Source organism: Dendrobates tinctorius, unplaced genomic scaffold, assembly GCF_039654945.1.
Source record: "Dendrobates tinctorius isolate UK_male_01 unplaced genomic scaffold, ASM3965494v1 ptg000007l, whole genome shotgun sequence".
Classification (NCBI taxonomy): Eukaryota; Metazoa; Chordata; class Amphibia; order Anura; family Dendrobatidae; genus Dendrobates; species Dendrobates tinctorius.
In genome coordinates this window covers 26,437,792-26,459,258 of record NW_027361675.1, presented here as the reverse complement: position 1 = coordinate 26,459,258, position 21,467 = coordinate 26,437,792, and the positions used below count along the sequence as shown (strand labels likewise).

Below are 21,467 nucleotides of genomic sequence, written 5' to 3'. Positions count from 1 at the left end.
CTGTACACTATAGCTGACAAAATGCTGCATCAGCCACGATCAGCGTTGGCACCGTCCATATCTGTTTAACCCCTTAGATGCTGCTGTCAATAATGACTATCATATAAATGGTTAAGAGTGTGGGGGCTCCCTATTTATCCCCATCGGCACCCTGAGATCACGATTGTGTGGTCCTGATGTTTGCCATGGCAATTCATGGCCAAATAATGGCCTTAGAGTCCGACGGCTACAGTGACCTGTTCAGAAGTTACCGACATTTAGGTGGTAAAAATGCACTTTTACATTCCTATCATGCCACTTTGTATTAATTCCTGAAAATCACCTGAAGGGTTAATAAACGACTTGATGGCAGTTTTCAGTATGTCAGGGGATGTTTTTAACATGGTATCACTTTTGGGGGTTTTCCAATATATAGGACCCCTAAGGTCACTTCAAACCTTGATAGGTCCGTAAAAAAAAATAAATTTGTATATTTCCATGAAAAAAATGAAAAATTGCTGCTATTTAAACCTCCTAAAATGCTAACAAAATAGAATAACATTTTACAAATGGTGCTGATGTAAAGCAGACATGTGGGAAATATTATGTTTTGCTATGGTATGAATATCTGGATTAAAGGGATAATCAAAGTTTGAAAATTGCTAATTTTTTCAAATTTTTGCCAAGTTTCTGTCCTGAATTTTTTTTTTTTTTGTATAAATAAACACAAAACGTATCAACCTAAATTTACCATTACCATAAAGTATAATGTGTCACGAAAAAACAATCTCAAAATCAATGGAATTTGTTGAAGCGTTAGTTATTACCACATAAAGTGACACTGGTCAGATTTTTAAAATTTGGCTCTGTCACTAAGGGGTATATTTCCTGTTACATACCCCTGTGTATTCTCCAGTTCTCACAAGACCACCTCCTTCCCTCTTGTACGTTCCTCACAGAACCACCTCCAAGATTTTTTTTTTTTTTTTTTTCCCTCTGAAATTCAGTGCCTCCAACACATTTTGTCTCCCGCATTTGGAACCTTTAGATGCAACCTGGAATTCATCTTTAGCTTGTAGTTGATCTGTAGACTCATCTGTAAAGTCCTAACACTGCCTGGGTCAAAGTTTTTCTCCCAGAAGAAAAGACTGTTCTCCAGACTGGCATCTGCTCTCTGAGACGCCAGTCATTGGATGGCTTTTGCACTTTTTGATCAAAAAACCCTAACTAGGCACCTTACATTTTTAACGTTTGGATCAGTTCATGTATTTATTAATCGCAGTGTGCTGATCATCATGTACAGTGGGGCAAAAAAGTATTTAGTCAGTCAGCAATAGTGCAAGTTCCACCACTTAAAAAGATGAGAGGCGTCTGTAATTTACATCATAGGTAGACCTCAACTATGGGAGACAAACTGAGAAAAAAAAATCCAGAAAATCACATTGTCTGTTTTTTTTCATTTTATTTGCATATTATGGTGGAAAATAAGTATTTGGTCAGAAACAAGCAATCAAGATTTCTGGCTCTCACAGACCTGTAACTTCTTCTTTAAGAGTCTCCTCTTTCCTCCACTCATTACCTGTAGTAATGGCACCTGTTTAAACTTGTTATCAGTATAAAAAGACACCTGTGCACACCCTCAAACAGTCTGACTCCAAACTCCACTATGGTGAAGACCAAAGAGCTGTCAAAGGACACCAGAAACAAAATTGTAGCCCTGCACCAGGCTGGGAAGACTGAATCTGCAATAGCCAACCAGCTTGGAGTGAAGAAATCAACTGTGGGAGCAATAATTAGAAAATGGAAGACATACAAGACCACTGATAATCTCCCTCGATCTGGTGCTCCACGCAAAATCCCACCCCGTGGGGTCAGAATGATCACAAGAACGGTGAGCAAAAATCCCAGAACCACGCGCGGGGACCTAGTGAATGAACTGCAGAGAGCTGGGACCAATGTAACAAGGCCTACCATAAGTAACACACTACGCCACCATGGACTCAGATCCTGCAGTGCCAGACGTGTCCCACTGCTTAAGCCTGTACATGTCCGGGCCCGTCTGAAGTTTGCTAGAGAGCATTTGGATGATCCAGAGGAGTTTTGGGAGAATGTCCTATGGTCTGATGAAACCAAACTGGAACTGTTTGGTAGAAACACAACTTGTCGTGTTTGGAGGAAAAAGAATACTGAGTTGCATCCATCAAACACCATACCTACTGTAAAGCATGGTGGTGGAAACATCATGCTTTGGGGCTGTTTCTCTGCAAAGGGGCCAGGACGACTGATCCGGGTACATGAAAGAATGAATGGGGCCATGTATCGTGAGATTTTGAGTGCAAACCTCCTTCCATCAGCAAGGGCATTGAAGATGAAACGTGGCTGGGTCTTTCAACATGACAATGATCCAAAGCACACCGCCAGGGCAACGAAGGAGTGGCTTCGTAAGAAGCATTTTAAGGTCCTGGAGTGGCCTAGCCAGTCTCCAGATCTCAACCCTATAGAAAACCTTTGGAGGGAGTTGAAAGTCTGTGTTGCCAAGCGAAAAGCCAAAAACATCACTGCTCTAGAGGAGATCTGCATGGAGGAATGGGCCAACATACCAACAACAGTGTGTGGCAACCTTGTGAAGACTTACAGAAAACGTTTGACCTCTGTCATTGCCAACAAAGGATATATCACAAAGTATTGAGATGAAATTTTGTTTCTGACCAAATACTTATTTTCCACCATAATATGCAAATAAAATGAAAAAAAAACAGACAATGTGATTTTCTGGATTTTTTTTTTTCTCAGTTTGTCTCCCATAGTTGAGGTCTACCTATGATGTAAATTACAGACGCCTCTCATCTTTTTAAGTGGTGGAACTTGCACTATTGCTGACTGACTAAATACTTTTTTGCCCCACTGTATGTACCATGTATGTTTGTATATTGGTCTCATAATGTATTTGTGCACCTGTACATTAGTTTAATACTTAAGGTGTGTGGGCCCTAATTTTTTTGGGCTTTTTTAAATGTATTATATTGATAGATTTCTCTGCCTGCAGGTGACTATGTTAGGTCTTACTGGGACGTTGCCCTGGAAAAATGACCCAGAACTTGGTCTACTTGTGCAGCTACCAAGCATCCCTCCTGGAGTCTTCCCTGTGGAAAACGGCTGGAGTCTTAAACTAGAAGGTGTAAACTAAGGTCAATATGAAGATGGAGAAAGGGTCAAGAAAAAATCTGTTTAATGTGAATTGAATGAAATGAACTTCAAAGTCACAAACATAAATTTGATGAAATCTTCCTGTTGATGAAGATCCTCCTGTATATGCTGATCTGAGAATAGGTTGAATAGGACAGGGTTGGCACTTCACAGATTTGTCTTTTTGTAATGGTGGGGTCTTCAGATCTAGGGGTTCGCTTTTCATCTGTCAGGTGATTAAGTCTAAAATGCGTCAGTGTCTTACCATCCAAGGATCTAGATTTTGACATGAGCCACCTATTGTAGGTGTCATATATACATTTTGCCTTACATGGCTGTTTAATCTGGTTTAGGCTGTCAGAATTTCAGACCAAATGTGAATTGCACTATACAACCAGTTTAGATTTTCTATTTTTTTTTTATTGCTAATTGCACTTATTTTACTTATCTGTCACTATTACAGTGTGTTATAATGTAACAGACTGTTGCTGTGAGAATTTTGAGCACATCTGGACAGTGACTGTGATTAGGCTGCCCCTCATAGTTATGAATCAGTAATCCAGTACCTGGCTGTCATCCCTGAACACTTTTTTTTTTTTTTTTTTAGACAGTATAGTAATTATCTACAATGTGTTAGAAAATTAGCTTGTAAACTCTGGAGGCAACGTGTACTCAGCAAGCAGTCGATTGGAAAACCGGACTAGATCTAATTAGCGGAAAAGGAAACCATTTTTCTGATGCAAACTGGTTTATGTGGACCTTTTATGACCGTAACAGTCAGAAACAATAAGGGGCAATTACTTTAATTCATTTCAATTGGTTTACAGATTTTTTTTTTTTTTTTGGTAATCTAATTCCTAGACATTGTTTATAATTTGTCTCCAATTATGCTTTTTTTATTTATTTTCTTTCGTAATTAAATGATTTACTCACTTTTTTTGGAATTGATTTTCCTTGCGTATTTGTCACACTGAATGAGTAGTTGGAATTGCCCTATTCGTACTGACCAAAGAATAAAGTGTAATTTTTTTTTTACATTTTAAATTTGTGTACTATTCGCCGCACTACAGCAAATAAACTGTGGCAGAATTAATGTGGTGTTCTATTTCTTCCTATAAAGAGTTAACAAAAGTTTGTTAATAATTAGTATGTTCCTCAAAATCATGCCACTGACAAACGCAGCTCATGCCAAAAAAGCCCTCGGACTAATTTGCTGAAAGCAAAAAAGCTATGGATACTTGTATGAAACAATAAAAAGCAAAAAGTTCCATCACAAAGGTCAAAAGTAGGTGTGGTGCTAATGGCTTAAATGGAGTCTGTGGACCCAAATTGATAGTATAAATTAAGCAAGATGGCCTTGTAGGGAATATAGCATGTAGAGAAATCATCCCTTTTTAGGGCAGTCAGATAGGCGTATAAATGGGAATGCAGTGCACAGACTGGCCAGTTGCTCTCTGGACCTGAGCGTGATGGCTGCATAGGAAAACATGAAGCTGTCAAGCTCTGGTCCGGTGAGCCGCAGGCCAGTCCTTGCTCTTCATTACCATTCATACGGCCTTCTCACTTCAATAGCTGTCTCTGTTCTACAGTAACTGATCATTTTAATCAGATATTCTAATTTGGGTGCTTATTGCACCCTTGGTGTTTGCCCAGAACTCAGTGCACTGTCCTGCCCACTGGTTTTGCATGTCCTTGCCTCCCTTACTAGTGATTGACAGCACTAACTTTCCTGAGCTTTCTCTGTAGACAGTGTTCACTCCAAGCAAGGCAATTGGGTTTTCTGACAAGGAGCCTAATGGCATGTGGACCCTGCCTTCCAGCTTCTGATGGATAAGTTTCTCCTTGTTACTGTTCATACATTGAAATCTGCCTTGAATGAGGGGGAAATGTACCGTAATATAATTAGTATCCTTGTTACAGCACTGGATGCAATGTTTTTACACGCAAGTTCTCCAAACTGACTTCATATTTATTCAGACACAATAGAGAGTCTCTGACTAAACTTTGCTGCATTCAGAGAGGGCCACTTAAAGCACCACTCCAGCTATATTTTCTTTCAGCACTGGAGGGGCGCTTTAAATGTAAGCCCACTGTACCTGTTCTTATACTAACCCTCTGGCGATTTTACCGGCGTCATCTTGTGCCTGGAACTTCTGATTGTCCAGAAGTTACTTCACAAGAGCTCCAATGCAGGTCTAAGGCTATGTACCCATGCGCGGATTTTTCGCGGAGTTTTCCGCGGCAATTCTGCAACTCCCTGCCGAGGCAAATATGCGAAAAATCCACATGCTGATTGACAGGTTGGTCACACTCATAAAACAGTGTTTGACAAGTGTGACCAACTTTTTTTTTTTACTACGTCAAATGGCGCTGCTTCCCTTCCGAGCTCTGCCATGCGCCCAAATAGTCATTTACACCCACATATGGGGTATCAACGTACTCAGGACAAATTGCACAATAACTTTTAGAGTCCTGTTACCCTTGGAAAAATAAAAATTGGGGGTGAAAAGATCATTTTTGTGGAAAAAATGATTTTTTAATTGTACCGCTGTACATTATAAACTTCTGTGAAGCCCTTGTGGGTTCAAAGTTCTCACCACATATCTAGATAAGTTCCTTGGGGGGTCTAGTTTCCAAAATGGGGTCACTTGTAGGGGGTTTCCACTGTTTAGGTACATCAGGGGCTCTCCAAACGCGACATGGCGTCCGATCTGAATTCCAGCCAATTTTGCATTGAAAAAGTCAAACGGCGCTCCTTCTCTTCTGAGGTCTGCCATGCGCCGAAACAGTGGTTCCCCCCCACATATCAGGTATCAGCGTACTCAGGACAAATTGCACAATAACTTTTGCAGTCCAATTTCGCCTGTTACCCTTGGTAAAATAAAAAAATTGAACCTGAAGTATTTTTTTTGTGAAAAAAAAGTTAAATGTTCATTTTTTTTTTTTTAAATATTCAAAAAATTCCTGTGACGCACCTAAAGGGTTAATAAACTTCTTGAATGTGGTTTTGAGCACCTTAAGGGGTGCAGGTTTTAGAATGGTGTCACTTTTGGGTATTTTCTATCATATAGACCCCTCAAAGTGGCTTCAAATGTTATGTGGTCCGTAAAAATAAAATGGTGTTGCAAAAATGAGAAATCGACGGTCAATTTTTAACCCTTATAACTTACTAACAAAAAAAAATTTGGTTCCAAAATTGTGCTGATGTAAAGTAAACATGTGGGAAATGTTATTCATTAGGTTTTTTGTATGCCGTATCTCTGTGATTTAAGGGCATAAAAATTCAAATTTGGAAAATTGCGAAATTTTCGCCAAACTTCCATTTTTTTTTCACAAATAAATGCAAGTTATATGAATGAAATTTTACCACTAAATAATGTCAGAATCACCGGGATCCATGGAAGCATTTCAGAATTATAACCTCAAAAAGGGACAGTGGTCAGAATTGTAAAAATTGGCCCGGTCATGAATGTGCAAACCACCCTTGGGGCTTAAGGGGTTAATGTGGTGGGGCCCTGGGACAACACAGCTCCCACTCCCACCTCAGAGGCATCCACTTCTGTGATGAATAGTTTAGACAAATCAGGTTGAACCAGTACCGGAGCAGTCATGAAACTTTTTTTAACAAAGAAAACGTTGCCACCGCTGGAGCTGACCAGTTTTTGAGATCAGCCCCCTTTTGGGTGAGATCATTGAGGGGTTTGACCAATTGAGAGAACCCCTTGATGAATTTTCTATAGTAATTGGCGAAACCCAGAAATCGCTGAAGGCCCTTGAGATCTCTGGGTTGCACCCAATCCACAATGGCCTGTACCTTCTTAGGGTCCCTACGAAACCTCTCAGCGGACAGGATGACCTCTAGAAAGAACAATTCTTGAGTAAAAAAATGAACATTTCTCCAGTTTGGCAAAGAGTGAGTTCTCCCTGAGCCTCTGGAGAACCGCACGAAGATGACCCATGTGACTTTGTCTATCAGAAGAATATATGAGTATATCATCAAGATAAACTACTACAAAGCGTCCAATAACATCAGAAAAAACATGGTTAATGACATTCTGGAATACCGCTGGTGAGTTAGTCAAACCGAACGGCATAACCAAATTTTCAAACAGACCCTCAGAGGTGAGAAACGCAGTTTTCCACTCATCCCCCTCCCGCATACGGATGAGATTGTATGCTCCCCTGAGGTCCAACTTAGGGAACCACCTGGCCCCCGACAATTGATTGTACAAATCAGGTATTAGTAGGAGAGGATAAGTGTTTCTTATGGTTATCTTATTCAGTTCTCGAAAATCGAGGCATGGGCGTAAACCACCATCCTTTTTTTTTTTTTTTTTTTTTTATTTACAAAAATGAACCCCGCCGCCACGGGAGAGACAGATGGCCGTATATGCACTTTACGGAGGCTCTCAGAGATATACTCCTTCATAGCAGACCGCTCAGGGCCGGAGAGATTGTACAGACAGGCTTTGGGCAATTTGGCACCGGGAACACGATCAACGGCACAATCGAATGGGCGGTGTGGTGGTAGAACCTCAGCCTCCTTTTTGGAGAACACATCCTCAAAATCCTTCAGGTACTCCGGCATACCCTCCAGACTGATGGATGACATAGACACAGTGGCAAGACAATTTTCAGAACAAACAATATCCCGGGATCCCCAGTCAATAACCGGATTATGCCGTTGCAACCAGGGAAACCCTAACACCAGGCCAACAGGGAGGTTATCCAAAACAAAGCATGACATGCGCTCCTGGTGTAGGGCCCCCACCCTGAGGGTGAATTCTTTAGAACTGAAATGGAGACCATCCTTAGAAGTGTAGCGTCAATGGCCACAATTTTTAAAGGAGTCACCAACCTAACTGTCCCTAATCTACAGCGGGCCACCAGCTTAGAGTCAATCAGATTCAGGGATGACCCACAGTCTACAAAAGCCAAAGTATGGAAAAAGCCGTTCTCAACACCAAGTTCCACCTTTAACAGTATCTCTGAAAATGAAGAAAAAGGTACCTGAGAGTCTGAGTGACCTCCACGATGATCACCCAGACTCAGCCACTTGTTAGTCGGTGGATCTCCGCAGTAAAAACATAACTTTCCATCACCCTGCCGTTTCCTCTCTCCTGGGGGTTGGTGGCTCCCACCTCCATAGGTTCAGATGGAAGCAAAACATCAGGGTTAGCAGGGAACAATGGAATCCCTCGCTGAGTAAGGCTGGTTTCACATTAGCGCATTTTCAGCGCGCGCACGGCCGGGGGTAGCTCCGCCCCCGAGCCGGCTCTCTGCCCGGCGTGCCCGCCCCTTCCTTGTAGCGCCGCCTCCTAGCGGACAGCGGCGCCTGCGATCGGCGCACCCTATCTTTAGCATAGGGTGCGCCGATCGTGCGCAGGCCGTGCGCTAGTTGCGCTTTGACCTGCGCTGCGCACTTTTGACGGTGCGCCGTGCGCGCCAAAATCCGAAAAGTTTGATTTTGGTGCGCACGGCGCACCGTCAAAAGTGCGCAGCGCAGGTCAAAGCGCAACTAGCGCACGGCCTGCGCACGATCGGCGCACCCTATGCTAAAGATAGGGTGCGCCGATCGCAGGCGCCGCTGTCCGCTAGGAGGCGGCGCTACAAGGAAGGGGCGGGCACGCCGGGCAGAGAGCCGGATCGGGGGTGGAGCTACCCCCGGCCGTGCGCGCGCTGAAAATGTGTTAGGCTGGTTTCACATTAGCGCATTTTCAGCGCGCGCACGGCCGGGGGTAGCTCCACCCCCGATCCGGCTCTCTGCCCGGCGTGCCCGCCCCTTCCTTGTAGCGCCGCCTCCTAGCGGACAGCGGCGCCTGCGATCGGCGCACCCTATCTTTAGCATAGGGTGCGCCGATCGTGCGCAGGCCGTGCGCTAGTTGCGCTTTGACCTGCGCTGCGCACTTTTGACGGTGCGCCGTGCGCGCCAAAATCCGAAAAGTTTGATTTTGGTGCGCACGGCGCACCGTCAAAAGTGCGCAGCGCAGGTCAAAGCGCAACTAGCGCACGGCCTGCGCACGATCGGCGCACCCTATGCTAAAGATAGGGTGCGCCGATCGCAGGCGCCGCTGTCCGCTAGGAGGCGGCGCTACAAGGAAGGGGCGGGCACGCCGGGCAGAGAGCCGGATCGGGGGTGGAGCTACCCCCGGCCGTGCGCGCGCTGAAAATGCGCTAATGTGAAACCAGCCTAACACCTCTTTCTTGCAGTCTCCGATCCATACGGATAGCCTGAGTCATAGCCTCCAATGAGCTGGGAGGTGGATGGAGAGCCAGAGCGTCCTTCAAGCAATCCGACAGTCCCTTCCTGAACAGACATCAGTGCGGAGTCATCCCAGGACACCTCAGTGGACCATCGACGGAGTTCTGAGCTGTACCATTCGGCTAAGTGCTTCCCCTGCCCCAGACCCATAATGGTGTCCTCTGCTACCCTAACATGGTCCGGTTTATCATAGGTACTTTGAGGCCCTAGGACTTATCTATCGATATCCGTTCAGGGGCAGTAGAGGGCAATGAGGAAGCCCAGGATTGGGGACCCTCCCTAAGTAAGGAGATAATCCCCACCCGCTGAGTCTCATCCCCAGATGATCGGGGTCTAAGAGAAAACCATAATTTACAACTCCTTGAATAAGTGAAATTTATCTTTTTCGCCAGAAAACGTGTCTGGAAGTTTAACTGAGGGTTCAGGAGAGTGCAAAATAACATCTACAGAGTCACCTGGTGGACTAACAATATGAGAGGTGTTTCCCTGCATGATCTTAATTGTCTCAGTCATTTCTTTCTGTAAGTGGGTATGAGACATGACAAGGGACTGATGATTCACAGAAAAGTCCTGCGCCATCTGCGTCAAACTGGACACTTGATCTGCCAAGTTATGCAGCAGATCCTTTACCAGAGGGGAAAAAAAAAATAAAATCCCATTTAAATGTATTGGTTAGTGATAGTGTAGTGAAACCTCCACCAGGGGGAGCTGGTGAGGGAAGAGAGGTTACACACTTAGGCTATGTGCACACGCTGCGGATTCACCTGCAGGTTTTTCCGCGCGGATCCGCAGGTAAAAACGCAGGTAAAGTGACCTGCGGTTTTGCCCTGCGATTTCACACCTCTACTATGTTAAAGGTGTAAAACCGCTGCGGAATCCGCACAATTGACATGCTGCGGTTTGTAAAACGCAGCAAAACCGCGTGGAAAAAAACGCAGCGTGAGCACAGCGGATTTGAAATGCCATAGGCTAACATGGTACTGTACCATGTCTGCGGAACTGCTGCGTTTCCGCAGGGCCAAAAACTCTGAGGAAACGCAGCAGAATCCGCAACGTGTGCACATAGCCTGCGAGTAGCAACACTGAGCAATAGTACAGGTGTGACAGGTAACGAGAGAGAATGGTCAGACGAACCGAGTCAGAAACTAGCAGGAGCAGACGTACCAGAAGGAGCAGCAATACACGTAGTCAAAATACCAAGCCGAGGGTCAGAAAGCCAAAACATGAGCACGGGGTCCAAAAACATGAGGCAAAATACGTGGTCAGGGTACAAGCCAAGAAGTAAAATGCCAGAGAGGGAACGTAGCAGCAGAGTCGAATACCAAGAGACGGGGTCAGAGATCAGTCCGGGTCATACACGTGTATACTAGTCAAAGGCAGGAGGATCACCAAGGTACAAGGGTCAGAGGCTCTAAACTGGAAGCTTGAGCTATCACTAACACTGGTCAGCAGGCTGTGAGAGACTGAAATAGCCCAGCTAGTTCCAGAACGAGGCTGAGGAGATTAACCCCCGCATGACCAGTCCAGAGTGAAGACAGCAGAAAATAAACTCTGGACTGGACCATGACACAACCCCAACTCATCACAGACACAGATTTCCAATCCAAAACAGGATTATGGGTTTGCAACCAAGGAAAACCCAGTACAATAATATATAAATTGTGCAACACCAAAAATTTACAATTCTCTTGATGGTCCGGGGCGACCCGCATTATCACCTGGGTCCAAAACTGGGGTTTATTCTCCGACAAAGGGGTAGCATCAATACCCCTCAAAGGAATAGGGGTCCGCAGGGGCACCATGGGAAATCCACAATGTTTGGCAAAGTCAAAATCCATCAGATTCAAAGCTGCTCCTGAATCAACAAAAGCCTTAGCAGAAAATGTAGACAAGGAACAGATCAAGGTAACCGCCAAAAGGAACTTAGGCTGTACTGTTATGATGAGTCACCGAAGGAGGAAAAAACAAAATACCAGCTAAGTCCAGAAAAACCAGAGAGGTTGGCAGCTATCGGATTGCAGACCCCTGAACCTATCCACAACAACTAGCAGTAGCCGTGGGGGGTTCCTATGGTGCCCTAGACCCCTCGATCACAGCTGGAGAACTATATAGCCTAAAGACAGAAAGGGGAAAAACTAAACTGCCCCAGAGCAGACCCCAAAGCAATAGGCAGCCCCCAAACATATAATGACAGTGAAGCAAGATGAAAACACTAACACAGATAGAAAGATAGGTTGAGCAAATGATGGGGCCCAAGCTAACTACATAGGACAGGATAGGAAAGCTGCTGTCTGACATCCGCAAAAACCCTATCAAAATGAGCCAACCGACTGATAGGGAAAACAGGCCCTGAAGTCGCTAGGCTTCAAAAGACTATATCAGCACTCAGGTATATTCTGAAGACAGCAAAATATCAACAGATCAGAGGCAAAAATGGAATTCAGCTCACCCCCGGCCGGGGATGGCAGAACTCCCAAAAAACAAGGCAAAACAAAAACAAAACTGAAAAGTACAAAGCAGAGCAAAAAAACTTAGCTTTGAGATGCAGGAATCAGACTGGTCTCCAAGAATCCAGCAGGAAAATCACCAGCCAGGAAGAAGGGCGTCGGCAGCCTTATATCCAGGCCTCAATTCCAGCCACCCAGTCATCATCTAGCTGCCCAGGTGTTTGGTAATCAGTCTCACTACCTTCCTTCACTAGAGGAGGGAGTTCATCAGACCTCAATGGTGAAGGGAAAAATGAACTCACAACACTGTACACTGCCCACCGCAAATGAGTGAGCAAAACGTTTTTCTCGTTTAGGGCAGACAGAAATAGTATGAGAGACGTCCCCACAAATGAAGCACAACTTATTACGCCTTCTAAACTCTTGACGTTGCGCCCTAGACTAAACCCTATAGCATTGCATGGGTTCAGAAGTCTGTTCGAAAGGCAGCACCGCCTCTCGCGTAATTTTACGTTCACATAAACGTCGATGAATTTGAATGGCTAATGACATAGAGTCGTTAAGACCAGAGGGGACAGGAAATTCCATCATAACATCTTTTACGGTTTCTGCCAGACCTTTCCGAAAGAGCTACTAGGGCATCATCTTTCCATTTAGTAAGGACCACCCACTTTTGGAATTTTTGACAATATACTGTTACTCTGCAGCATCCTGACCCTGGTTCAATGCCAATAAGGTTATCTCAGCTTGATCAATAGCATTAGGTTCATCATACAACAACCCCAGGGCTTGAAAAAACGCATCCACATTAGCCAGAATAGGATCTCCAGGTGTCAGAGAAAAAGCTCAGTCCTGGGAATCGCCGCGCAGCAAGGAGATGACAATTTTAACCTGCTGCACAGAGCTCCCTGATGAGTTAGGCTTCAAAGCAAGAAATAATTTACAATTCTTAAAATTCAAAAATTTTGACCGATCCCCAGAAAACACATCAGGAGTAGGGATCCTTGGTTCCACAGCAGATGATAGGCAGAAATTCCCCGCACTTCAGCAGCGAGCTGCTCAACACGATCGAACTATTGCTTAGTCTCCATTAAAGAAAAAATCCTCCTACGGCCCCAGAGAAAAAGAGGAAAAAATATATTAAAAAAATTTTGACACTTTTTTTAATTACGATTCTTTCCTTCTTTCGAGTACCCTAGAGTCTACAGTTTGGGCTGGTGATTCTGTTATGAACTGGTCACCGAGGAGGATGGCAGGAATAGGCTAGGCCACCAGGAAACCAGAAAGGTTGGTAACTTAGCGGATTGAAGACCCCTAATCCTAACAACACAACTAGCAGTAGCCGTGGAGCATACCTACGATGCCCTAGACGCCTCGGCACAGCTGGAGAGCTAACTAAGCCTAAAGCAAGAAAGGTGAAATCTAAACTGCCCCGGAGTAGAACCCCAAAGGAATATATAGCCCCCAAACATATATTGTCAGTGAGACAAGATAAGACACAAACGCAGGCACAAAATAGACAGAGCAAATTATGGGGCCAAAACTGACTAGATAGGATAGGAAAGGAAAGACACTGTCTGCAATCACGCAAAAACCCTAAAAAATCCAACACGTCTGATGTACAAAAAACAATGAGGTTTCACGACCTCTCCCCCACTATATCAGCATTCTGGGGAGAACTGGCAGCAAAGCAAAAGAGACTAATATAACAGGGGACTAAACAAAGTGACACAAGCTCAAGCTGTAACATATGGAGCGGGGTTCAGCACAGCCCTAACAGGGAGCTCGCTGAACCCTCACAGCAAAGCAGAAAGAGGCAAAACCAGATCAGATGCAAAGGATTAGCAAATCAACAACTTAACTGAAAAATGCAGGATCAGGCAGGAGACAGCAGACCTCAGAATGCACAGGGAGAAACTAATCACCAGCAGCCACTGAAGGAAGCCTGCTCACTTAAATACTCCAGTCAGTAACCCCAGATTTGCAATCATCGTCGTCAGGTGGCAGACTTCGGCCATCTCCACTACCCACAGTAACCACCAGAGGGAGCCCCGACTCAGAAGTCAAATCGAGAGAGTTCACAACAGGCTCCTTTCTGTACACACACGGCTCCTCTCCGTACACCTTGTACACACGCGGCTCTGCTCCATACACCGTACACACGGCTCCTCTCCATACACCTCGTACACACGCGGCTCCGCTCCGTACACACATGGCTCCACTCCGTCCACCTCGTACACGCGCCGCTCTGCTCCGTACACCTCGTATACACACAGCTCTGCTACGTCCACACTGTAAACCGCTCTTAACCCCACACAGAAACTTTACCTCATCCAGCACCATGACAACCAGCACAGCCCATGATCATGTGACCCCTGACTCCTCCCCTCTCACAGGTCCTGTGCGCACATAGCACACAGCCCAGCCACATCATTGCAAGCTGCGGTGGCTCTCTAGGAGGGCGAGGATCATGGGGTCGGTGCATGGGGGTGTGTGGCGGCTCAGTGCAATGCAGGAAAAATAGCATCATGGGCGGGACACGGGTGGTGTCAAAAACAGGACTGTCCCGCGAGAATCTGGATGGCTGGGAGCTTTGCTCCATGTAAAAGTAAACTCATTTAACACTTAGTAGTCTGGAGTTGAATAAGCAAGGGTGCATTTTACATTAACCTGCAGTTGCTGGTTTTGTCCTGACAGCAGAGGTGGTGCTGAAGAGCAAAACCGAGGAGATTTCTGTTTGTTGACATTGGAGCTGGAGTCAGCATGGTTGATGCCGAGTTTGCTAGAACTCATGGGCTTGCTTGCTGTTCTTTAGCTAAACCTTTCCCATCTTCACCATCAACTCAGCGCCACTTTCACAGAAAGCTCTTTCAGATTTTACATAATGTAATACTGAAGGTGGGGTCGGTTCATTGTGAGATAATTCCTTGCTATGTCCTGGATGGTCTTCCCACCCCAATTGTATTGGGTCTTCCCTGGTTGGTCAAACATAGTCCGCTGGTGGATTGGCAAGCCAGGGAAATCATTGAATGGGGAGATTACTGTCATGAGAACTGTTTAAATTTCCCTTTCTACAGTCTCTACAGAAACCTTACCTGTATTTTTGTCTGGGTTTGAGGATTTTTTTCTCAGGGGTTGTCAGGATTTGCCTCCTCATCTTGCATATGACTGTCCTATTAATCTGACTCTCGGCGCTAAGCTACCAAAGTCCAGACTGCATAATCTTTCTGGCCCTGAAAGAAAAGCCATGAAGAATTTCATTGTGGAGAGTCTGGAGAAGGGACATATCAGACCCTCATCTTTGCCCATGGTGGCAGGGTTCTTCGTGAAGAAAAAAGATGGTGGTCTACGTCCCTGTTTAGATTTCTGGGAATTAAATCAAATTCCCATACAAGATCCATACCATCTTCCTCTGATTCCGAGTCTGTTCAGTCAGGTGGTGGTAGCTAAGGTGTTCTTCAAGTTGGATTTAAGGGGTGCTTACAACCTGGCTAGAATCAGAGAAGATGAATGGAAAACAGCGTTCAATACCCCTGATGCTCATTTCAAGAGTCTGGTCATGTCTTTCGGTCTGACCAATGCACATGCGGTTTTCCAGCATTTCATTAATGATATTTTCCATCATTTGGTGGGCAGGTTTGTGGTGGTCTATCCAGATGATATTTTGGATTACTCACCTGATTTTGAGACACATTGGGGGAATGTTACTGGTGATGCAAATATTAAGAGATAACAAACTATTTGCCAAACTAGAAAAATGTGTTTTATCCATCCAGGAGGTGCAGTTTTTGGGGTACCTGTTGTCATCTTCGGGTTTTCGGATGGATCCGCAGAAGATCAGTGCTGACCTTGATTGGGACCGTCTCGAGAACTTGAAGGCTCTACGTTTTCTGGGTTTTACTATTTTTTAACAGAAATTCCTCCAGAATTATTCAGTAATTGTGAAACCCTTTAAATGACATGACAAGATGTCTGATTTTTCCAAATGGTCGGATGTCGTCCTTTAGGCTTTTTCCTACCTAAAGAGCTGTTTTTCCACAGCTCCTATATTTAGTCAACCCGATGTTTCCCAACCCTTTATTGTGGAGGTTGATGCGTCTGAGGTGGGAGTTGGGGCTGTGTTGTCACCAGATCTATCCCTTGGTAAATGGCGTCCAAGCGCTTTCTTTTCTAAGAAGTTATCTTCGGCTGAGATAATTTACGACATGGGTAATAGGGAGCTTTTGGCAATTAAATTGGCATTTGAAGAATGTCAAGATTAGTTGGAGGGGGCTGTCCATCCTATTACTGTTATCACTGACCATAAAAACTTGTCATATCTTTAATCGAATAAATGTCTCAACCCTAGGCAAGCTAGATGGTCCCTGTTTTTTTACTAGGTTCAATATGTTGTCACCTTCCGTCCAGGAGTCAAAAATGTCAAGTCTGATGCTTTGTCCCAGAGCTTCTCTGGTGGCGGTGACCATGAGAACCCTGACCCCGATTTTGCAGAAGGGGGTAGTCATTTTGGCATTGTACTCTGAGCTGGAGTGTGAGGTGTTGGAGGCCCAGGGGACCCCCCTGCCTCCTGCCCTTCAGGGAGGTTATTTGTACCATCTAATCTGCAAAGCAAAGTAAGTAAAGAACATCACAACTCTGTGCTTGCTGGTCATCCTGATGTTAAGGCAACTGTGGACCTCTTTTCTCATCGTTTTTGATGGCTGGGTTTGCATCGAGATGTGGTTCAACACGTATCTGCCTATATTACCTGCCCACATTCTAAAGTATCGCAAACCCGTCCGTCTGTTACTCTTATTCCGCTACCTATTCCTAGGAGACTATGGACACACTTGTCCATGGATTTTATTACTGACCTACCAGTTTCTGCAGGCAAGACTCTTTGGTGGTTGTAGGTAGGTTCATTAAAATGGTTCACTTTGTCGCATTATAGACACTTCCGAATGCCAAGACTCTTGCTCAGGTGTTTATAAATGATATTGGGACAATTCACAGGGTTCCCTCAGATGTGATGTCAGACCAGGGGACCCAGTTTATTTCCAAGTTCTGGAGGGAACTCTTTCTCGACTGGGGGTGCAGCTATCCTTTTCCTCTGCCTTCAGTCCCCAGTCAAATGGACAGACCAAGCGTGTTAATCAGAATTTGGAGACTTACCTCAGGTGTTTTGTCTCCGAAAATTAGGAGGATTGGGCTTCCTACTTACCGCTTGCAGAATTTGTTATTAATAATCACCGTGAAGAATCCACCAACAGGTCACTGTTCTTTGGTGCATACGGTTACCCTCCACAGTTTGGTACTTTTAGGTGGGAGGGGCTTTGGGAGTTCCGGATGAGGAACGTTTTGCCTCATTGCTCTCATCTGTGTGGCGGAGGGTTCTGAATAATTTGAAGATTAAGTGGAACAGGTACAAACATATGGCTGACAGAAAATGCTTGTCAGTGTGGAACTTCCTTCCTGGAAGTTGAGACCTAGATTTATTGGTCCCTATAAAATAACCACTGTCATTAACCCAGCAGCGTTTCATCATGAACTACCTCAGGCACTTAAGATCCACAATGTCTTTCACAGGTCTTTGCTCAAGAAATATGTGGAACCTCGAGTCCTCACCTCTACTGCAGCCCCCAATAATGGATAATGGTAATCTAGAGCTTCAGATTTCGAGGATTGTAGATTCTCGCCTCCAACGTCATTTCCTACAATACTTGGTGCACTGGATGGGTTACGGTCCAGAGGAGAGGGTGAGTTTCAGCAACAGGGGTGAATGCCCTTAGGCTGGTTCGTTTTTTTCGCACCTCTTATCCTGGGAAACCTGGTCCTGAATGTCCGAAGGCCACTCGGGGGGGTTACTGTCACAGGTGTGTCAGATGCGACAATCGCTCTCCATCTGGGTGCAGAAGGTCTCTGCGTTTGGCATTGCAGATGCCTTCTTAATCCTTCTGTTGGACCCAGCGGCAACCTCAGTCCAGCCCTATTTGACACACCTGGACCTTGGGGTTTATAAACTCCCAGCCTGCTTCAGGGAGTCACCGGTGATATTCACTTTTTCCCTTGTGAAGGTTTGGCATTGCAGTTGTCAGTTAACTTCCTCTGTTGCTCTTGGAGGATGTTTGGTGTGATCTCTCAGGAGTCTACTCAAGCTAAGTTCTTCTCTCCTTGTTTGCCTCCCTTGTTAATAATAATCTTTATTTATATAGCGCCAACATATTCCATCACTCTTTACAGCTTGACAGTTTCAAACACAAGTCATAAGTAACAACGTTAACAATACAATAATTAAAGCAAAATAAGATGACCCTACTCGTGAGAGCTTACAATCTACAATAAACTTGTTGTCTTTAGTTATCAGTGGGGACTGACCAGTGCTCATTTTCCCCCACCTTCCTATGCAGGGTTTAGCTCTAGGGATATACAGGGCTTAGGTTTCCTGCTCGGCGATTGGTGTGGAAACAATTTAGGGATGGTAGGGTAGGCAGGGTGTTTTAAGATCTGCCTAGGGTTCTCCACTCCCCCATTCCCTAGTGTTTGGGCTTCCTTCCCCTCATCCCTTCGTGTTGCACTTAGTCTTTCCCACACTGTGCGTGACAGACAGTGATGTCCCGCATCAAACGCAGGTCATTTCAACCTAGACCTAATGGATTCTAGTCATCCAAGATGGCATCAAAGTGAGCAAATATCAAATTGTAACAGATTTTAATAAGTAACTGGTGTTTTTAAAGGGTTAAATTACTTTGAGCCACTGATCTAACCATGCTCACACACAGATAGCGATGGCCTATATAATTATCAATTCCTGCCATTAACCTGGCGCGGTTTCAGTCACCACTCAGTTTATAGTGAGTGGTATCTGTAACAAGGTCCCAACACTTAACTGGCAGCAGGCTCTTTGCTAATGCACTGCTGAGCCGGCTGTCAGTCAGTGCTGGGGTGTGATTACAGTCTTAGTATGTAGTGATTGATGACTGAAGCTGCGCCGACTGCGCCTCCGTGACTGAAAGTTGTAGGCTACCAGAGGAATAAAGATCATTTCCTGCCGGCAACAGGGCTCTCAGTGCGGGCGCTGGGCATATTTAGAACACTATTAACCTATAGATTAAACCCATATCTGCAGGTTTAGTGTTTGGGTACATGGCAGGTTGCCTTTTTTTCAAAGCACACACATTAAATAGTTTAACGGATAAACATGTGTAGGTAGTGTAGTGAAGGTGATCACTATCTTCCACAATTTCTGGTGTTGCTCTGGTCCTCTTCCGAATCACATGATGGCGATTCAGTCTTGCGGTCTTACACTGCACTCTATTTGTGAACCGGAACTATTACAATGTAACTGTATGGAGCCACCTGCTCCATAGACATACTTTATAATATTGACTTCTGGCTCACGCATAAAGCGTAGTGTGGTACGGCAAGACTGAATCGCTAAACACCAGTTGCTTATTCAAAGCTGTGATAATTGGATATTTGCCCACTTTGATGGCAGTTCTCATGCACAGGACCCGTTTGGGACAGGCTTGAGTAACCTGCGTGTGATGTGGGGTGGTATGTGTAACTGTGTATCTTCGATGTAAGAACAGGGGCCTAAAGTCATTTAACCCATTAAAATCATCAGTTATTCAAATCTGTGAAAACTGGATATTTGCCCACTTTGATGCCAGTTCTTATGCACAGAACTAGCTTGGTCCAGGTTTTGGATGCCGGGCAACCTCCATCTGTGTAATGGTGTGAGATCATTTAACCCTTTAAAAACACCAATTACTTATTGAAATCTGTGAGAACCCATTCAGGCCAAACTGGAGTGTAAAGTGTTCGAAGCAGGGCATCTCTATCTGTGTAATGGTGGTGTGAAATCAGAGTTCCAGAAACATTTATCCTTTAAAAACACAAAAATTGTCTGTGTGCCCACATTGATGCCAACTCTGATGTCCAGAGCCCATGTGGGCCAGGTTGGAGTGACCTGAATTTGATGAGAGACATCACTATCTGTGTCTGAAATCAGTTGCCCATAGTAATTTAACCCTTTCTGCAACACCCTTTGAGGCCCAGTTGGATGCCCATTTTTATGCCACTTTTATCATTTTTGTGGCTATTTTTAATTGCATTCACATCAAGGCACCTCGCTGTATTGTATTTTATTATTGTGATTTTTTTTTTCTGGTTGTTTTTAAACCTGTAAGGCTAAGTTCACACGTTGCGGAACTCCTGCGGAAGTTAGGCTATGTGCCCACGTAGCGCTTAAAACCTGACACCTGAAACCAGACTCCTTCCCAGAAAATGCGCATTTTTTTCCGCGCGTTTACTGCGTGATTTTTTTTAAGTTATTATCGCGTTTTTCCCGCAATTTTCGCATGCGGAATTCAAGCACTTTCCAAGCGATTTGAAGCATCGCTTGGAATGTGATTGACAGGTTGGTCTCACTCGTCAAACATAGTGTTTGACAAGTGTGACCAACTTTTTACTATTGAGGCTGCCTATGCGGCATCAATAGTAAAAGATAGAATGTTAAAAATCCTAAAAAAATTAAAAAATCGTGATATTCTCACCTTACGACGTCCCGCGCAGCCTTCCCGGGCCTCAGCGATGCTCCCGTTCCCAGTAATGCCTTGCGAGACCATTGATGACATGAGGTCTCGCGTTACTGTAGCGGTCTCGCGAGGAATAGGGACCGCTACAGTATCGCGGAACTGTGACATCATCAAAGGAGTCGCAAGGCATTACTGGGAACGCGAGCATCGCTGAGGCCCGGGAAGGCTGCGCGGGACACCGGAAGGTGAATATAACCCGATTTTTCTATTTTTAATTCTTTTTTTTTTACAGGGATATGGTACCCAGGGCCTGGAGGACAGATTCCGCAAAAAGAATGAGCATCCTGCGTTTTTTTCTGCGATGTGATTCCACCGCGGAAAAAAACCCATCATTAGCACAGCATGTGCGGAATGCCGTAGGAATGCATGGGGTGCATTCAGTATGAGTTTTTTAAGCATTTTCGTGCTGAAAATCGTGGCAAAAACGCATAAAAAACGCAATATGGGCACACAGCCTTACCGTGGGAATTCCGGAATTCCATTCCGCTGGAAAATCGCATTTTAAATTCGCGGAAAAACTAGCGATTTGCAAGCGTAATTAGCTTGCAGAATGCTAGCGTTTTCCAAGCGATCTGTAGCATCGCTTGGAGAACTGATTGACAGGTTGGTCACACTCGTCAAACACAGTGTTTGACTAGTGTGAAAAACTTTTTACCATTGAGGCTATGTGCACACGTTGCAGATTCTCCTGCGGATTTTTCTGCCCAAAACCCGCAGCTGCTGGCAGAAGCCGCAGATGCGGTTTTGCTGCGGTTTTGCATGCTTTTTGCTGCGGATTTCATGCGTTTTTAAGTGCGATGTTTTAAGCAGGAATTGTCTGCGTTTTTCACAGCATCACATATCAATAAAGTTTGAAAAAAAAAAAAATGTCCTTGTCCAACCTTTCTTTTCAATTTTCCTTGATGCTTTGCTAAATATTGTCACACACATGTACACACACACACACACTCACACGTACTCACACAGCGTACACACGTACTCACACACGTACTTCACATGTACACACACACACGTACT

General features: G+C 44.8%; 1 protein-coding gene across 1 annotated transcript in view; it reads left to right on the top strand.

The window, feature by feature from the left end:
• FUCA1 (alpha-L-fucosidase 1) overlaps positions 1 to 4,258 on the top strand; it is a 50,064-nt gene extending 45,806 nt beyond the window's left edge. Inside the window, exon 8 of the mRNA XM_073572926.1 lies at positions 3,026 to 4,258. Within this exon, the coding sequence (XP_073429027.1) occupies positions 3,026 to 3,166 (141 nt within the window). The 3' untranslated portion in view covers positions 3,167 to 4,258. The remainder of the gene's footprint in view (positions 1 to 3,025) is intronic.
• The last annotated feature ends 17,209 nt before the right edge of the window (positions 4,259 to 21,467 follow it).